This window comes from Sinohyriopsis cumingii, chromosome 3, assembly GCF_028554795.1.
Source record: "Sinohyriopsis cumingii isolate HCF-2022 chromosome 3, ASM2855479v2, whole genome shotgun sequence".
NCBI lineage: Eukaryota > Metazoa > Mollusca > Bivalvia > Unionida > Unionidae > Sinohyriopsis > Sinohyriopsis cumingii.
In genome coordinates this window covers 113,986,396-114,005,323 of record NC_142963.1, presented here as the reverse complement: position 1 = coordinate 114,005,323, position 18,928 = coordinate 113,986,396, and the positions used below count along the sequence as shown (strand labels likewise).

Genomic DNA, 18,928 nt, shown 5'->3' with positions numbered 1-18,928 from the left:
CTTCATAGTGTCTTCTTGTGTCTTGAAATGTAGGACCAGCTGGTTATGGACAGGACCTGCATTTTGAGGTTACTGATCCTGTGGACTTGCTGGAGTTTTGTTCTAAGTTTAACACACTGAATGGATTCCCATCATCAGTCTAAAGACAGTGACCATGTCGATATCTTCACTTGTCTCTGTGCTGTTAATCTTCTCCCTTCCCAGTGTTCCCTTTCAATCCCTATGGGGTGGAGGAAGTGTTTCCTCCTTCTTTATGGCATTATGGATGCCCAGACCTTGGCTTCAATGCAGATTAAATGTCACGTGATACAGAACTGCTCACCTGCTTAAGTGGAACCAAGTAAACAGGGGCAGTGGTGGTGGCTGGTTCTCTTTTCGTAGACACTCAGGAAGGATGAGAGGCATTTTCCTCTTAAAAGGTCTGCCTCTGGAGGTGCTGAGACTTAAGACTGACACCCTTATCACCATGACCTCACATGCTGATCCCTTTTCAGCATTCTCTTTAAACCTTATGAGGGAGGAAAATTTGACTCTAAGCTGTGCTTCAACACCTGTTCAGAACTGTAACAAAAATGGTGAGGCATGCCTTGTCACAGCCCATAGTATGAATGGTGGCACTGCTTCACCTCTTCAGGGATGCTGCTCTGGAGATCTTGAAGGCCTTGCTGAACCACAGTAAGAATATTCTAAAAGCTCCTCCTCAAGCATCAGAAATGATCTTCATAGTTCTATTCAAACAACACTAGTCCCTCAAAGCCACTCCTGGCTTGTTGAAACAGATCAAGATGCATGCTCATCCAAACCAGCCCTTGAGCTCATCTTCCAAAACTTTCAGGAGGATGCATCTCAAGTGTTCCAAAAGTAGCCCCAGTTCAAGCTGTCCCTTACCCATCCCTAGCTAGACAAGGTATTAGGAGAGGCAGAGGAAGGAAGTCTGGGGCCTCTTTCTCCAGGGAAGAAAGGGAAGGCCTTAGGATCTTGAGTCCTTTCCATCCATATATTCCCCCTCCCACTGCCCCAATGGGTGCCTAACAAGCCCTTCTTTTGGGGACCTGGTCAGGCATCAAAGAAGATGTGTGAGCCTCAAGGGAAGACTACTGGCTTCATTTCCTAGAACATCCTAGTCTGTCATGGACCCCAGTCTTCTTTCACCAGTCAGAGTTGGTTCAGCTTATCATCTACCTGTCCACCATAAACACATTCTTGCAAGAATAGCCACTCAAGATCAAGACTACTGCCTCAGCCAGGAATGATATAAGACAATATGACTGGACAGTCTCCATCGACCTTTCAGGATGCTGTCTTCACATTTCTCCACACAGAAAATACCTCCACTTTTTGCCTGGAGCAGGAGGTTGGTCAATTTCAAGCTCTATTGTTTGGCCTAGCCTCTGCCCTCAGAGTTCTATCAGGGTGATTGGAGTAGTTGCAGCCCATCTGAGGTCTCTAGGATTCACGTCCTGCAGTACTTTGACTGTAACACAGTAGCTGATGCAAATTGCCCTCAGGGTCTCTCGGCAAGAACTTATTCCAAGCCTAGAGAAATAAGATTTTATCTCTTAACAGGTCTTTGTTTATAATGGGATGAACTTACTCAACAGGCTTGGGTGAATTAAAATTCCACTGGACAGGATAGATAGAATCCTGTCTCTTTTGTTGGCACTTTAAGCCAAGTCCTTGTTGGCTTGCCTGTACCATTCACTCCTGGGAACCTTAAACTCCATGGTGGACCTGGTTCCCCTAGGAAGACATCACTTGCACCCTCTTCAGTCCCTCCTTCTGGCACATTGTTGACCACAAAAGGCTCTTGTATCAGGTCAGGTCCTTCTGGGGTCTGATTTTCATCAGCACCCTAGTTGGTGGTCCAGTTGGCACCTGTTCCTGACCAGAATCCTAATTCACATCCCAAAATCCCACTCCTATCTTTACACCAGTGCATCAGAATAAAGTTTGGTTGCTCATTTTGAACCAGAAGGGGTCAATCTTTAGGGTTCATGGTCACAGGAAGAAACTACGGTTATAGACTCAAACTCGATAGCAGCCCAGTCCAAACTTGTATTCCAAAACAGAGAAAATTCTCTGACAAAGAATCTGCTGTAATTAAAACTGAAATTGATAAACAGTGCTGAAAAAGGGAGTACAGTATTGGAGAGAATAAACTTTGCCTTTGTAAAGTACTTGTCTAACATTTTAACTAGAGAAAAGCGTGATGGGAGCATCCAGGTTATTCTTAGCCTGCATGCTTTCAATGCACATGTGGTACATCACCATTTTAAAATGGAGACATTAAAAACAGCACTGACCATGGTTCGCACAGATTCTTATTTTGCTTCTATGGACCTGAAAGATGCATATTACTTACAGATGACATTGCTTTTTGCAAATATTTATGCTTTCACTGGAATGGAACAAGGCTAGCTGGGTTTTCTGCAGTTCATGTTCCTTGAGTGGATCCTGAGGCAAGGTCAACAGGAAGCGAATCTGTGGAAGAATGTACGATTACTGAACAATTTGTCGCAAAAGGCAGGGAAACTAGGGCTGTGTTGTCCACAATGGTGCTACAAGAACCACTTCTGCACAGTTGTCTGCTGTCTTCTGAAGAACACGTCCCACCAGGCTGAAAGGTGGGAACATATATAAAATTAGGTGTGACCACGTCATAGAAAAAGCATCAATGGCCCACACATGTGGGTCTGGTCTGTATGACACATATTTGTGAATTTGATGATTCAATCTAGAGGCAAACATATTCCATCTCATGTGATCCCTCAGGCACTTACAGGTTCATAAGATCCCAATCAAGATGCGACTTTTGTAAGTCTTGTTTAATTGTGAAATTTTACAGTGATGGCTCAAACCATAATGATTTCTCCATGTGTGTACATCTAAAAACTATTAGGAATTTGGAGACACAAATTGAAGAAATAAAACAACAGTTACATGCTATTAAGTCAGTACAGGGAAGGATTAATGAGCAAGTAACTTCATGTGAAACGGCAGTCCAGACAGACTCCCAAATAGCAACAATGTCAGATGCTCAGACAGACAATCCCAATACCAGTCAAAAGAAAATGTAAAATGACCATACATTAGTAACAACTGATACCAAAGTAATCCTGCATTGCAAACAACAGTACCGCCCTCTCAGTCATGTGTCACACCTGCAACAGCAATAAGTGTACACCCATGGCCCTCGGCTCAGACAAGTCCGTTGCCTACAATGTTCTTCATTTAAAAAAATTAACAATCTGTAAGTGATAGTTTTGTGTGTATTTTTCCTATTTATCTTTCATTTAACCTTTCTTGTCAAAAAAGTAGGATAGTGATCACTAAGCCCAACATTTGGTACATTAACATAAGCCACATTGTCTAGTAGGCTGGTATAAATTTGATCAATAAGAGTGCATGATATTTCTGTTAACCTTGTGGGCTCATTTACCAGCTGGACTAGACCTAATGATTCAATAAATTCCATCCAGTGTTTCCTTATCTGAGTATTGAGAAGGTCCTTATTTAAATCGCAGAGTATATATATTTCTTTCTTCTGTGCAAGAACATTTTCCATTTGTTTCAAAAATTGTTATCATTCCAGATTGCTTTGGAGGAAGGACACTGGCTTATAAATGAAACCAACTAGGAATGATTTTGCATTATTTTGAGAAATTTCCACCAAATACACTCATTTTCATGTAACTCCAAGTCAAGTCGCCTTTCTGCATTTACATCTTCCTTAATGTATATTACAACAGGACCTCCCCCTGCTGTCTCTCTGCCCCTGTGTAATGGTTTATTGTAGCCTTGACAGTGAAATAGATTATCATTGTGGTTAGCATTTAATTCGGTTTCAGTGAGTCCTAAAACATGTATGTTATTTTCAGATGGTTTACTTCATACTTAAGTGAGATAACACAACATGTTATTATAAATAATGTTCTGTCTGAACCTGGAACAATTAGATAGAGTACCACAAGGCTCAATTCTAGGTCCATTACTATTGACAATATTTATTAATGGCCTACCACTTTTTACTAAGGGATTCAATATCATCCACAAATCTCTATGCAGATGACACAATATTGTCAGACATCCTAAACACATTAAGCATGAACTGAAATTTCTTTACAGAATGCCCTATTACAAACTGGACACTAGGTGCACAAGCAATGGAATGGCAATAAGTACTGGTAACACTAAAATATTACTAATCTCAACATGGCAAAAAGGAACAAATCTTAATAGTGATGAACTGTGCCTGACATGGAAGGATAAAAATTTGCAAATGGTCTGTCTTGATACACTACTTGTTGTTCTGGTAGATAATAACCTATCTTGGACTGAACATATCAAACATATGAGTAAAAAAGTCAATTCAAGCTGATGGCTTCTCTGTAGGATAAGACATTTTCTCTCTGAAAGGCACAGAAAGCTATTTTATAATAGTTACATTCAACCCTATTTAGAGTACAGTAATACAGTATGGGGTATTTCAAATGATAAATACAGCAAGGCTAGCACATTCTTGACAGAAACGAGCATTTGGGCTAATATCAATCCAGAAAGAAAGCAAGGAAAATTAAGCTGGTAGGTTAAACATATTACCTATTAAAGACTGAATCTGGTTGAGAAAAGCCAAATTAATGTACAGGATAGCCAATAATAGTGCTCCTGAATGATTACAATAACTTTTCCAGTATTGGCTATGTGCCGCCACTGTGGTAGGTGTGTTATGGTTGGGGTGGGGTGCTCCCAAGATTTTATCTAAACTATTATGGAAGTCCCATCTAGGTTCGAGTTTGGTTGGAAGTTAAATTAGTGAAAGATAGATGTAAAGTTCTGAGCCCCCATTCAGCAATGCCAACGGTTAAATGATTGAATATACAAAAAGTGAAATTCAGCAAATAACAATTTAATGATGATTCAATAATCAAATGATTAAAATTTCCCAATGATTCAATAATCAAATGATTAAAATTTCCCAAGTACTCTCCTTCTGCTCGACCCTGTGATAGCCAATTGCATCATTTGATTAGTAGTGTTAGATAGCTTTCCACCTGTCCTTGTATTCTACTCATTTGTGTCTTCTTCTCTCCTATTCCTTCTCTTTCTCCTGACTTTCTCCAAATTCCTTCTCTCCACTGACTCCTCGATACTCCTTCTCTTTCTCCACTTTCTCCTCCTCAACTCCTTTTCCTGTCCTCCTCCTCGACTCTCTCCACTGACTAGACTTGTCGACTTTGACTGCTCTTCTAGTCTTACTTCCGTCTCCCCTCTTAGAAACTTGGGATTCACTAACTTAACTGAACCGGAAGTTCTGTTACCCAAAAAGCTGCGTGTGAAAACACAAGGGCAGTACAATATTTTCCTAAGCCCTCTCATCTCACACTACACCCAGCCTATCATCAGATAACGGCTATTAAGTTCTTCGGTCACGCATTCATTCACATTGAAATACTCATACATCATTGTATGGTAAAACAGTGTTGTAAAAAGCATAGTATCAATTACTTCTCATACAAACATCAATAAAATTGCGTCACATCAGTACATATTCCTAATCCCATTATACTAAACAATATCACAGCAATCAGATGCATTTCTTTACATTACAACTCATACAAAGTACACAAATATTCAAATATCCATGCTCTGATGTATCCATACATCCATATTATCTAATCTTACACACTTCAACCATTTTCCAAATTCACAATTCAAGCATGTGTAAATTCTAACATATCACATGAATAAATGCACTAGTTTACTATGAAGTAACCTATTAGTGAATGACAAAATTAATTCTGACCACAAGCTAACAATCTACATAATTCTCTACATAATACTCTCTCTTTTCTCGAATACGCATGTAAACTAAACACTACAAAGGTAATTCTACGTACTAAACGATCCTAGTAATTAAGTATACACATAATTACAATTACAGTGCCATAATATTCTGCAAAAATCGAGCAAATAATTTACTGACCTTTACGAAGCATTGTCTTTTCTTAGAATATCCTCTCTAAGTTTTACCTCCAAATTATGAGTGGCTCTCTCAGATTACCGGCAACCCTTATTGCTCAGCAATCTGTTACCGTGAAACTAAATTTTCGCTTGCTAGTTATAATTCAGATCAAAATTGTTATCACACCTTCTGTCTCAAATCTGATTGGATGTTGCCTTGACCCAATCCAATCAACTTAGCAGACAATGTCCTTCTCACTGTCTGTCCATGTGGTGATGGATTTAGAACATGTCCTGTTTCTCATGGTTCCTCAGATCTTAGGACAAAGCTGTAACAGCTAGGTGGGAAGTCGATAATCTAATACCTGTGCCAATTCAAGATACCAGATCTTCTCTCTGGTCATGGTAACCTTGCATAAGAGATTAACTCTAGCCTGCGGCAATGTTCAGACATCAAACCATGGCTTGTAATAATACCTTTTGTTTATACATGACTTATGAACTGGGGCTGAGCAAACGTGACAGACTAACTGGGAATACTCCCCACCTGCGATCCATGTTTACCAAACAGTGTAAAATTCCCAACGCAAATAAGGAATTATTCAAAGAAAGTTTCCAAAATACTCTGAAACTTTGCCCTGGAATAGTTTTCCAGTTGAGATTGGAAATGCCCACTCTGTTTCCTTCTTCCATTATATCTTGTGGATTAAAATATGCAGTTAAAATAAATAAATTCCTTTGTATGAGGGCCTAATTTTGTTACCCTCTTTAAATAAATAAATAATAAGAAGCAACTAATGGAAGCAGGAGTCATAGTGGCTCATTGTGGTTAGCATGCTGGTCATGCAAAAGATAGAATATGGGTTTAAATTCTGCTGTTGCCTCAACAATTGGCTATCTGGTTAATTGTGTATACCTGGGCAAGTCACTTTGCTCCAATTGCCTTGAAACCTGATGACCTTCTTTTATTCCTGTGTTGTGAAACACCAAACCAAACCAGCATTAAAATGTGCAGGAATATTTGAGAAGAGCTGACCGTCAAGTTAATATACTTTCCAATGCCAATGGATATGTTTGATCTAAAGGTTTTGAGTAAATTTTCAGTCACAATCTTTAAAGTTGAATGATTTCAAAGTCAGGATTTTATATGTAAAAGGAATGGGAGTATGTGACATAATGATAGATAAAGTCATGTGTCCCATTTCTGCAACAAGGATAAATTCTACTTTAAGCACTATTTTCCTATTCACTGCTCAACAGACCTTACATTTTAGTCATTATTCAATGTTTTTGTATTTAAAAGTCTTGAAACATTATTGTATTTCCTTTTGTTTACTTTAATACATGAGCCAGTCCTGTGGATTTGGGATTGTGTATCAACTAGTATTCAAAACTGTGTTCACTATCTTTGTACAATTGATAGGGGCAACCTTTTTGCCCGAGGATGTGTCTCATGATGATGCTAAAGCTGAGAAGGTCCTGGGCCTATGAAAGATTGTGGTTTGTTAAAATAATTGGTCTTTGCATTTGATGGATTTTACTTCTTTTTGTTTGATCTTTTGTATGCCATTTATTTCAAGCGTACACTTAATTGGTACTATATAGGCAAGATTGTGCTGATGTACCTTTTACATATATACATACAGATGCACACACACACACACACACACACACACACACACACACATCTACTGCTTATCATGCCAGTTTTACAATTTTAAATTGTACAAGTACCTTGTTTCTTTCATTACACAGTCTTAAATTGTCCCTCATCAAGAGCACTGTTGATGCTTTGGATGAGATTGGCCAGCAAGCATTTAATCAACTGTGCTCATTTTTAAACCATGTCACTACATTGAGATTAAGTGTTCTTAAATAATGAGTATATTTTATACTGCCTCAATGTTTGATATATGCATATATCCATCTATTACTTGCTTTTTGGAATGTGCTTTGCTATCTTTGTAATATAGCACCATTTTTCCTAGCATTCTTTGTTAGTGAGCATGAGGTGGTAGGGATTCCAATTTCTAACACCCATATTGGAGAACCTGGTTGTCTCTGTTAAGTACTATATGTTTGTGTAAATATCAAATGTTCCCAAGTGTGTGGAGAGTATTGATAGAACTCGGTTCAGAATTCCAGGGCACCACTTGTTGTTTGTTCCTCTTGAGATATGAATTTCAGCCCTGCAACAAAATTAGAATTTATGTCAAAATTTAAATCTTTCATTTTGGGAAATTTAACAACAGTGACAAATAAATCAGGTAAAATCATTTCTGAAATTGTATTTTCAGAGTTATAATAAATAAATTATCATTTCAGATTTTGGGCGACAGAGAAATTTTCACCTAGAGAGAGAGAGAAAAAGAGAGGGGGGAGAATTACTGATTTTAAAGTTAGTATTTTTTATGCTTTCTCTTGGTAACTGTGCCCTACATTTTTGGCATGTCTCTTTGCCACAAAGACTAACAACCTTAATCTTTAAAAATAATTCATATCTCTTCATTTTTTTCCAGTATATTCGTGTTGATCCTGAAACAAAGCATGAGCTTTTGTGGACCATAATGACAGAGCACTGGAAATTGCCCATTCCCCAACTTTTGATTTCAATAACAGGTGGAGCCAAAAGATTTGAGCCTACTCAAAAACATCAGCAGATTTTCAAAAGGGTTCTAATGAATGCTGCAACTACAACAGGTTTGGGTCTACTTCTGTGTTCTGTTGTCAGTATTTCTTTTTAATGCAAAAGCAGATGGAGTTAAATATTTATTTCAAATTGTAAAACCATGTTTTCTTTTTTTGTAGAGATTATTGTCCCACCCCATTTTGACTGCCGGTTTTGATGCATGTCATAAACTCACAGTTCTTGAGAGAATGCATCTCTCAGTGATGTCATTATAAAGCACAACAGTTGTTTACAGTGATCAATACTGAGTCATGAAGACAGAATTTTTTTCTCTAAAATCCTATCATTATTATCTGTGAATTGAAACAAGGATACTCACCATGAAAAAACCTATTTTGATAATTATTTCGACAGATCAAAACATCTTTCCATCATAATAGACAGCCAGACCATATTGTGTTAGCAACATGACTCACAGTGGATAAATACATTAGTAAAACTTTAAAATACTGTACAATGTTATAAAAGCTTCCTGTGCAGCTGTCATTACTGATTTTCAAACATGGTTGTTTTTTGATCATATTTTGTGCATATTTACAGGAAACACAAACTTTCCTGATATTTTTCACAATTAAATCTGCTTCCTTTGCATTTTTTTCATAAAAAATTGTGTGTCGACAACCTCATCAATCTTGCAATGGAAATTCCCACAGAAATCTAGATATTCACTCACCTGCTGAAGCAAAAATGATGACAGGTGCTTCATCCCATCCCAGATTTGTTGAACCTGCATGTCTGGATTATATTAAACAAGCTTCAGGAACAAACAATCCTCACAACCAGCCGTGGAGAGAATTGCTCAAGCAAGATGCTCTTCACTTTAAAAGTTTACAAAGGCAACTGGAAAATCTTCACAGTGGTGTGCCCAAGAACACATTGTACCACTGCAGGCATTAGTACCTCAAAAAACTAACTTTCTCTAATGGCTTTTTGATGAGGAAATGTTGGCACCAATTACAATAAAAGGATGTTGTTCCATGATCACTGTCATCATGCCTTGTCATGGAAGAGAGGATATAAGACAAAATAAAGGCCTATATAGTCTTCTGTCTAACATGTCCAATGACACTGGCACTACGCCCCAGGTGGAATCTATCTAGTATGGGTACTAACCTGACTGAACAAGACATTATTTGAACTTCTCGCAAGGGCCTTATTGGTTCACCTCTCATATAAGACCTGCTTCCTCATCACATGATGGCAGGCAGAATCAGCCATGATATATGCTCTGTCAGAAGACCCGAACTACTTGCAGATCCGACAAGGCCTGTGCTTTCATGGCCAAGAACATGCTCCCATAAATGAGGAATCATACTTTTGGAGTGAAATAACTGTCTACACTGGACACTTCATCTCAAGATCATGCAAAAGATCAGTGCAAGCTCTGAAGTGACACTTAAGAAGGACAAAGTGGTTGCATCATTAGAGATCACACCTCTTCTTAACCCTCAAGGACAGTATATTGGCACAGACACTTTCATCCTGGACAAAGTAGGTATTCATTCCACATATCAGGAAATAAACCCAGATCAAATGAATTTGCCATGCATTTTGGCTTACAGAGTTAGGGCAGTTGCCACAAGCATTTCATTTGAACAAAACTGTTGGAGATGGAGATCTTCCTCCATTTTCTCCAGCTTTTATCTTTGAGATCTTTCATCCCAAAAGGCTTAACTCAGCCTAGTACGGCCTTTAGTCATGGTGCAACAGGTTACTTTCCCAGGCAGTTTGACAGCTTCATAAAGAAAATGGTTTCACAACTTCAGCTTGATTTGCAGGAGGGAAAACTTTCCCTTTGAAAGCTGCTCCCCCCCACATACAGTATGAGTCTGCTCTCCAGTCTGTTTATCTAGAAGCTGTATCACATGCATTAGGGAACCAGAGGTGGCTCTTACGTGGTCAGGGGATGTAATTTCCTCCACCTCTTTAGCTTGTTATTCTATGGTATTATTACTGGATAGCGTATTTGAAGAAGATTTGAACCATTTTTTCTAATAAAGTATGTTTCTTCATTAATGCTAACCAGATCATAATACACATACATCCTCCCAGCCTCCTCTCTGTTACTTCCATATAGATCATGTGCCTTCCTCTCCAGTAGTAACTGAAGTATAAATTCATGAGATTTGCTGCCTACAGTTTTGTATTTTTCATCGGGTTAGAATTTTAAAGAAAAATAATTTCCCTGGGTTTCCTCTAGGGTTATACTGGCTGTTTAAAAAAGACCTGGATATCTTAGGTATTGTTCAAAAAACCTTTAGTTCCCTTTATTTTGGTGTATGATTGATGGGTGTACTATGGGTTATAGAGTATACAGCTTGGTTTTACTCCAGATATACACCTTTCAAAAAAGTGCTAGCTCCACTTGGTTATTTTCACTTCCTGAACTAGAGGTAAATTGTAAAGAAAAGGAGCCGATAATGTTGTTTTACATTGTATATATTTGGTAATTCATTCATTGCACTTTCAGAAGCTGGTATTGTCTAGTCTGGCAAAATTCATTTTCCCTATTTTAATAGCTGTTAAGGATAGTGTACTTTAGACAAATTCAGGCCGATTTTTGGAGCACAAGGGAGTAGTCAATTTAGTTAGCAGTGTGCTATATCATTTACAATTTCCAAAAGTACACTGTTCCAAGAAATGTCAGCCATGTTACATTAAAGTAGCATAGAGGCATGCCAACATTCTCTCCATTGTCCATATTGTTTTAAATGCAAACAACTTCATCCTACATATGTCACTGTCTTAAAAGTACATAATAACTGGTGAGCGCCCCCAATAATTTTGTCAAGGGGAGATCACTATATAACTGTCACCTGGGTGGTCAGATAACTATTTGCTTTTTAGCTAGAAACTTTTAGTCAGGGATGGCTAGATTTTAGAGGTAGTAGTAGTTCTCCTAAGGTATTATGATTTGGTAAGTATTATTGAAGAAGCATATTTGACTTTAAAAAATTGCTTTCTTGTAATAAGTTATTGATTTTGTTTGGTTCATTGTTAAAGACAAACAGTTTTATCATCAGTTAATATAAGCAGAAAAGATTAGAAAACATTTTTATTTCCAGCAAGGAGACATGAAATTTTATGCAAAGGAAAATCACAGGCATGTCCTGGTTAGAATGTTATCTGCCTTTCCCATTACATACTAGAGAAACCTTGGATGTAAATAATAGCAATTTTGAACTGATCTCAAGTCCATGATTGTTATTACATATATAATAATAGCTTCACTGATATCACAAGACTAGATGTAACATCACTAGCGGTGATGTAAGTGATAATTTCAAGTTACTGAAATTGAACAGTTTTTTTCAATTGTTAGCTTAATTGGTCATAGAACAGAAGAGCTTATTAGATGGTCTGTTGTCTGTCCATCTGTTAGTACAAGGTCGTTATCAATAATCCTCATAAATTACTTTGAGAATTTCAGTGAACATTTTACACAGATTCAGGGTATGGTCTAATTGGTTCAAATGTAAATGGTGTTTTCACTGAAAGACTTCTTATGATGTCAGTTGGGCATAAATGAAAATTGTTCTATCAGCTTCTATATACATTTCATATTAATTTCTTTCTTAAAAATTTTGTTACATAGTCACTTGTTCTAGATGGCTAATCATGTTGATATTGCACTTTCACCAGAAGACTTTTTATCTTGCAAATATTGTTATCTCTTTACCTCCTTAATGAATGGCCATATTATGTGGGGTTTTCGCCAGTAGATTTCTTTTGACACCTTGTTGGTCTTAAATTATGATGGTGCCACTCTGATGGTCAATATGTCATCGCGAAAATCTTGCTATCACTATTCCATTAAAATGGAAAGTCATTTTGTGTGTTTGTTTCATCAGAAGAGTTTTTCATTGTCTAGTTGGTCCTAAATGGTAATGATAGAAACTGAGCCTCAGTATCATCATGTTGGTGGTTTTCTTGAAAATATTGTTATCTCTGTTCATTCCAAATGGATGGCCATATTGTGAGGTGCTTTTACCAGCAGACTTCTTATGATACCTTCTCTGTCATAAATGAAAATGGTATGTTATGTATATTTAATTTAAGTTTTTGTTTGTTAGTTTTAACATTTTTTTATTTCATTACATGCTGTTATAATGTAACATTGTATGATGGACTTGACTTTGTCCAAAATTGAGTTCATTTTTGCTTGACTTGATTGATTTATTTTTATTTTGTGTAAACAACTAATACATAGATAAATTATTCTCTGTGTGTACGGACTTAATATCAGGATCATTATTAATAGCAGATGTAAATATGTTTATTTGGCTCAAAGTTTCGGAATTTTCTGAGTGCAATCCATGTTATCGTTTTTGATTTTGTAAACATCAGAATCATTCTAGAAGTTTTTTTTTTATATATAGAAAATGCTATTTGTGACCTGAGGTCAAGTAGAGAACTATAAAATCTTGTAATTGGGAAGACTTGGTCATTTGTGCTTTAACATCTAGCACTTTCAAGTTGTATTATGTTGTGATCAGTTGGGCTGAATTTTATTTTCTTCCAATTATTGAATTCAAGTGATCATTTTCTCTGGAAATGCAAAAGTGTTCTGACAAAATTCTTGGATAGAGACATTCACTGGAATATATACTAAATTCAAATCTGGAATTATATTACTGTGATTCAACAAAAGACTGTTGACACATCAACACTCTATAAGCTATAACAGACCAGACATGTCTTTGGATTTCTTTGGGACTTGTACAGAGTTTTGCAATACTGTAAGTTCTTTTTCCTCATTTTCAGTTTGTATTTTGAGGGAAATAAATTATTTGTTAAATTTTACAAAGTTTGTTGTCTTTCACTCTTTTCTGTTTCTTATTTTAAGAGCATAGACTCATAACAGGTACCAATCATACATCCAGTATAGCTGCCAGGATGACCATCTTGGCAATCTTGTTGTCACTACACCTGTGAATGGATGCTCTTGTGGACATGGGATTTTTACCAAAAGCCATCTAATAATGTTTACTTGGTCCTAAATGAAAATGACAGCCTGACATCCAGTATGACAACCAATGCAGCTAATTCAATTTTTTTTTATTACTGAAAGGATGAAATGGCCTTGAATTCCTGGAAATTCTTTTTGGCCAGTAGAGCATCAGTCTTTTTGAGTGACTCATTTCATTATAAAGTTGCAGGAATAGCATTTAAAATTAAAATTACAGGTATTTCATTTATTGTTGAAATGTTGTTGAATATTATTTTCAGTACCTATAATTTTATAAGAATCTGTTCTTTGTACACCAATCAGAATAAATGTCAGTGCCAAAAGCGGATCCGGGAAGTATCAATATGATAGCCTCAGAGTCTCTTTCATCAGTTCGTCAGAGTTTTTGCCTTTTATCAGAAAGGGTCAAGGATATTCTAGTGCGTCATCCCCCCCAATCAAAAGGCTCAGCTCCTTAATAAATCTTATTTCTGAGAATCATCACTATTGAAGTGGTAAAAATATGAAAAAATAGAAGCATATGTCAGCAGTATTTTAGAGGCATATTGTGCAAAACATTTTTTATTTAACTTTATGTATTTGATGCTGATAGTATGAGTGGCTACGTCAACTTGTTTAAAAATGCCTTTTGTTATTAAATGATTTAAACATCAGCATTTAGTAAAAAGCAGGGATGACAATTTTTTGAAACATTATCAGTAATTGGCGTACAGAATGAATTTCATGGAATTTTTCCCTAATTCATCAGTCAGCCTACAAGGATTATCACTATATAGTTATTGTTTTTGTTTTGTTTTTATAAATATGGAGCAGCTTTTAAATCAAAATGAACAATTAAAAATAAAAATGTTAATTAGATCACAAAAAAGTCCATACTAAGTATTTTTTATATTATCTTTCTGTATACACGTGCAGTTATGATACAAAATCTGTAAGATGTATAGCAACCCATTCATATGAATGTATCCTGCATGACAAGACTTATATGCATATTGAACAAAATAACAAAAATAATGTATACCACTTGTAGAAGAATTAATTTCATACTACACTAGATTACCCAAATTGTACATAGATGGTTGAAAACCATGGCTGTAATCACATGATTTTGGGGAGGGATTTAGAGTCATGTATTTGAGAGAAAGCTTAAAACAAGCGACACCTGGCAGAGGCAGGGGAGGTAATTGGTAGGAGTTATTGGCCATCATCTCTATGACAGAAAGAAACAAAAGACAATTTTCATCTTTTTGGGAGGGCCGGATTCAAGAAATAATGAAGATTTGTTCCTAATGATAATGTGATCAGGTAAATATTCTCTGAGAAACATAATTTACTGAATATTTGCTTTTATGTACTAATCAAGGATGTTGATTTTGATGTTTGAGTACAGTTGATGGTTCAGATATTAGAATAATGTTATGCCTGAATTAAGGAAGCCAGAAAATATAGAGAAAACTCATTATATACTTGAGATAATACAGTTTACTGTTAACAAACATTTACTAGAGCACAACAAGAGTGAGTTATCTCAAGTGTTCAGAGTTTTTTTCCATTAGCACACCAGTGTTTGTTTGTATTAGCTTAGTTAAATTTCTAGGTTCTCTTATTATATGCTAAACACAAATGAAAAAAGTTTTAAACATGAAATAACCACGTAGGCTCACCAAGCATGTTGATTTTGATGTTTGAGTACAGTTGACATCACATAAGCACATGACATCAAACCAGCCAGAATCAACTCAACCATGTAAGAAAGGGAAACTACTCTTACTCTTGCATTATACAAGACAGATTGAAGACTAAAGACAGATTGAAATCAGGAGTGCAAATTGAGTACATTATGTCTATTCTACATGGACCCCATTAATGTTGTGATTATAACAGAAATATCTACAACCAGGGGATATTTACAAGAATGAATATGGTTAACTACAGAAGCATTCATATTTTTATCATATAAAGCTTCTGTTTTGTTATTTCCACAGGTGCTTGGATAATCACTGGAGGAATGGCGACAGGAGTTATGAAGATTGTTGGTGAGGCTGTTATGGATCACATTCTGACCAAGGGCACCTCTGATAAGAAAATCGTGGCCCTAGGTATTGCCACATGGGGCTGTGTTGCCAACAGGGAGAGTTTAGCTGGAGATGTAAGTCATCTTGAATTAAGTTATTTGTAGTTTCATACAAATTTGCACATTATATAATTGTAGAAATTTCATGAGGTGTATATGAAGTTTTATAAACAAGCAAATCCCATATTAACCAACACAAATCAGGGGTCAGTATCATATAAAGGTCTTTAGGTTTTAAAATATTATTTGATTCAAATCATATAAAAAATTGCTTGCTCTTGAATTGCTCAAATGACACTGCATGATGCTAAGAATGTAATGACATCATGTAAAGTCAAGGACATAATGGCCATGTGACATAAAGAATGACCAATTGACATTAATGAAAAATTACCTCTCATGGGAATCATGTAATAATCTCAAATAATCAATAATTGAATGTTTATATCAACAGTATATGGAGTACAGTCCAGTTTAGTTATCAGACTTTCATGATCGTATTTTGCTAGTTTTGTTTTTGTGAGTTCTAATGGCACTTTGAACATATTATTGTCCATATCTTGTTGAGGGACTCAGGTATCTTTTCAAGGACACTCTGAGGCAGGTAACCTGGGTTGGTATTGAACACACAAACCTTAGATTATGAATTTAACATTTTACCAATTGATCTACTGTGACTCCTCGATTTGTCATATTAATCCAAGTTTCTAATTTTGCAAGAAGTTGTCTTACACCTACTTTATCATCTGCTATCCAACTTGTCAACTTGCCACTCGGATGGATTCTCAAGAAATTCCTGGGCATATAGTCTGTTTCAAAATTATTGAGTAATTTTCCCCATAAATAAGATGTTGTAAACACATTACATCCTATTCAATGTTTTCTCTTAAACATAATAGCTTATTTTTATAAAATCTTTAACTGTTACTCATTATTTTACAAGATCTGTTTAGTTTGCTTAATATATCTTGCCATTTTGTGGCATTTGTTATGTTGAATTTTGTAAAACTTGAGTTGTAAACCTGACCTAGTTCATTGGCTGAAATGCTGACAGAAAGAGTCCAAAGAATTTCATTTCCATAGCCTGATGTATAAATATTAAATCTTTTCAAAGCTATGTGCAGAATAGGCCAACATATCGCAAGTCACGAAAACACAAGGGTGGTATCCTTGTAACCAAAATTAGTATTATTTTGAACAGAATGTTCTGGTGGCAATTGTAGCTTTTCAAATGATAAGCATTGCAGTATTTTATTTTCATCAATCAGTCACATTTGGTATGTGTTTTGCATCAATATTGGTGATGGAAACCTTATATGCACAGAAAAGCCTGATAGTGGTGTATATATCACTGTTCTCATGGCATTATGCCTTGTTGTTGGTGTAGGCATCAAAATTAAGCTGTAACGCATTTGCTTAGTTTCTTTGACATGATTGCATTACAGGCATGAAACTTGATATTTGTTTTTATGGAGGGTACTGCTCATTGCAGGCAAGGATGTCAATGTGACCTACTTTTCACATTCCAGTGAATTGCTAGGTATTTGAGTTAATCCATGGCAGAGCAGGTGAGACAATGAATTCTGTGGAATTCTTGCTACAAAGAATGGTTCTTTGCAGTCAAAAGAGGTCACTGTGAGTTATTTAGTGGGAGTTTGCAATGGGTAAATGGACATAAACAGTTGTTTCTCTTGCAGATATCGCATTAAATAACGTTTCTAAGTTAACTTAAAAATTTGGTGAAATTGATTTAAAAAATGTATTTTTGTCTTACTCTATAACATAAGGAGGGACAAGGCATCACAGTTTTAAAGGGATCTAACTGACCTAAATTGTAATGTCAACCAATCAGATGGTGTATTAATTGCATTAACAATTAGTTTTGGGCTTCACTGCCTCCAATTGTGACCTTTAATCCTAAAAATAAAAAAGACACTCTCTGGGTGATTCATATTTACTTGTGAAAGAGCAAACCATATACTTGGAAATAAAACCACCTTCACTTTAGATCACTTTTTCCCCTCCAGTCAGTGGTCCTAATTGTGACTTTTTCTGTGTTGATGTCCAATCAGTTACTATACTCACTACTCCTTATTTTCAGGACCGAGGGCTCTGGCCAGCTACTTACAGATCTGCAGACTTGGTTAATAGAAAGGAGACAGGAAATGAGCCAGAGGTTCCATTAGATCACAACCACACACACTTCATTCTGGTGGATGATGGTTCCATCAACAAATATGGTGTTGAGATTGAACTTGTTGCTGAGCTGGAGAAATTCATATCAAATAAGAAGATCAACACAGGATTGGCAGAGAAATTAAGTATGGAAAGTACTCTCCATTTTTATGATTATGGGTCATAGAGTCGGAAGAGCATATGGTATGGCCAGTTTTCCATCATCTGTCATCCATCATCCAATGTCCATGCATTTTAAGCACAAGTTTATTATTGCTACCCCTCCTAAATTAAATATGGTGTCAAGATTGAACTTGGAGCCAGGCTGGATAAATTCATAACAGAGCGAGAGACACAGGAGTAACAGAGACACAAAGTAGGCTAAATGCTGGGTTTTTTTTAGGTCTACTAGTCATGAATAAGATCTTATGAGATGGCCTGTTTTCCATCATCTTTCAACCATTGTCCAATATATGTCTATTAGCACAAGTTTATTATTGCTACTCCTCCTAAACTACTTGGTAGAATGTCATAAAACTTTTCATAATTTAATCCCAGAGTCTAGTTGGTCAAAAATGAAAATGATACCTATCTGACATACACAGCAACTGTCTTGGAATTCTTGATATCACTACTCCTCCATAATGCGGAGATGCTGCCAAGGTACATGAGTGTGCAAATTACACAAATGTTTTATGAATTTGCAGACTTGGAAAGCAGATATGTGTGAGAACATCTACAAATTAGTTTAAAGACACACATATCAAAATGCATTAAGTGCAGTATAAAATTGTTGTTTGCAAAAAAGACTGAATGAGTAAGAATGTAAAAATATTAAAAGTAAGGATACTTATTTGATCCAAATAGTTCTGAATATGCAGATATAGATTAAAAGAAAAGCATATCTTGCCATAATATGACATGTCATGCTAAAAACATAATTTTATATTCCCAAACCCCGAAGACATGGTCTTGTTTTGAAAAACACAATTTACAGTAAGCTTAAAAAATAAAAATTTAAAAAATCAAATTTAGAAGAAAAAAGCACCACTTCATTATA

At 36.1% G+C, this 18,928-nt stretch overlaps 1 protein-coding gene across 1 annotated transcript in view; it reads left to right on the top strand.

The window, feature by feature from the left end:
* The first annotated feature begins 394 nt into the window (after nucleotides 1–394).
* Nucleotides 395–18,928, top strand: part of LOC149803616 (transient receptor potential cation channel subfamily M member-like 2) — a 166,660-nt gene continuing 148,126 nt past the window's right edge. The window contains exons 1-5 of the mRNA XM_089953965.1: nucleotides 395–675; nucleotides 2,199–2,259; nucleotides 8,481–8,661; nucleotides 15,605–15,768; nucleotides 17,795–18,014. Of these exons, the coding sequence (XP_089810091.1) occupies nucleotides 395–675; nucleotides 2,199–2,259; nucleotides 8,481–8,661; nucleotides 15,605–15,768; nucleotides 17,795–18,014 (907 nt within the window). The remainder of the gene's footprint in view (nucleotides 676–2,198; nucleotides 2,260–8,480; nucleotides 8,662–15,604; nucleotides 15,769–17,794; nucleotides 18,015–18,928) is intronic.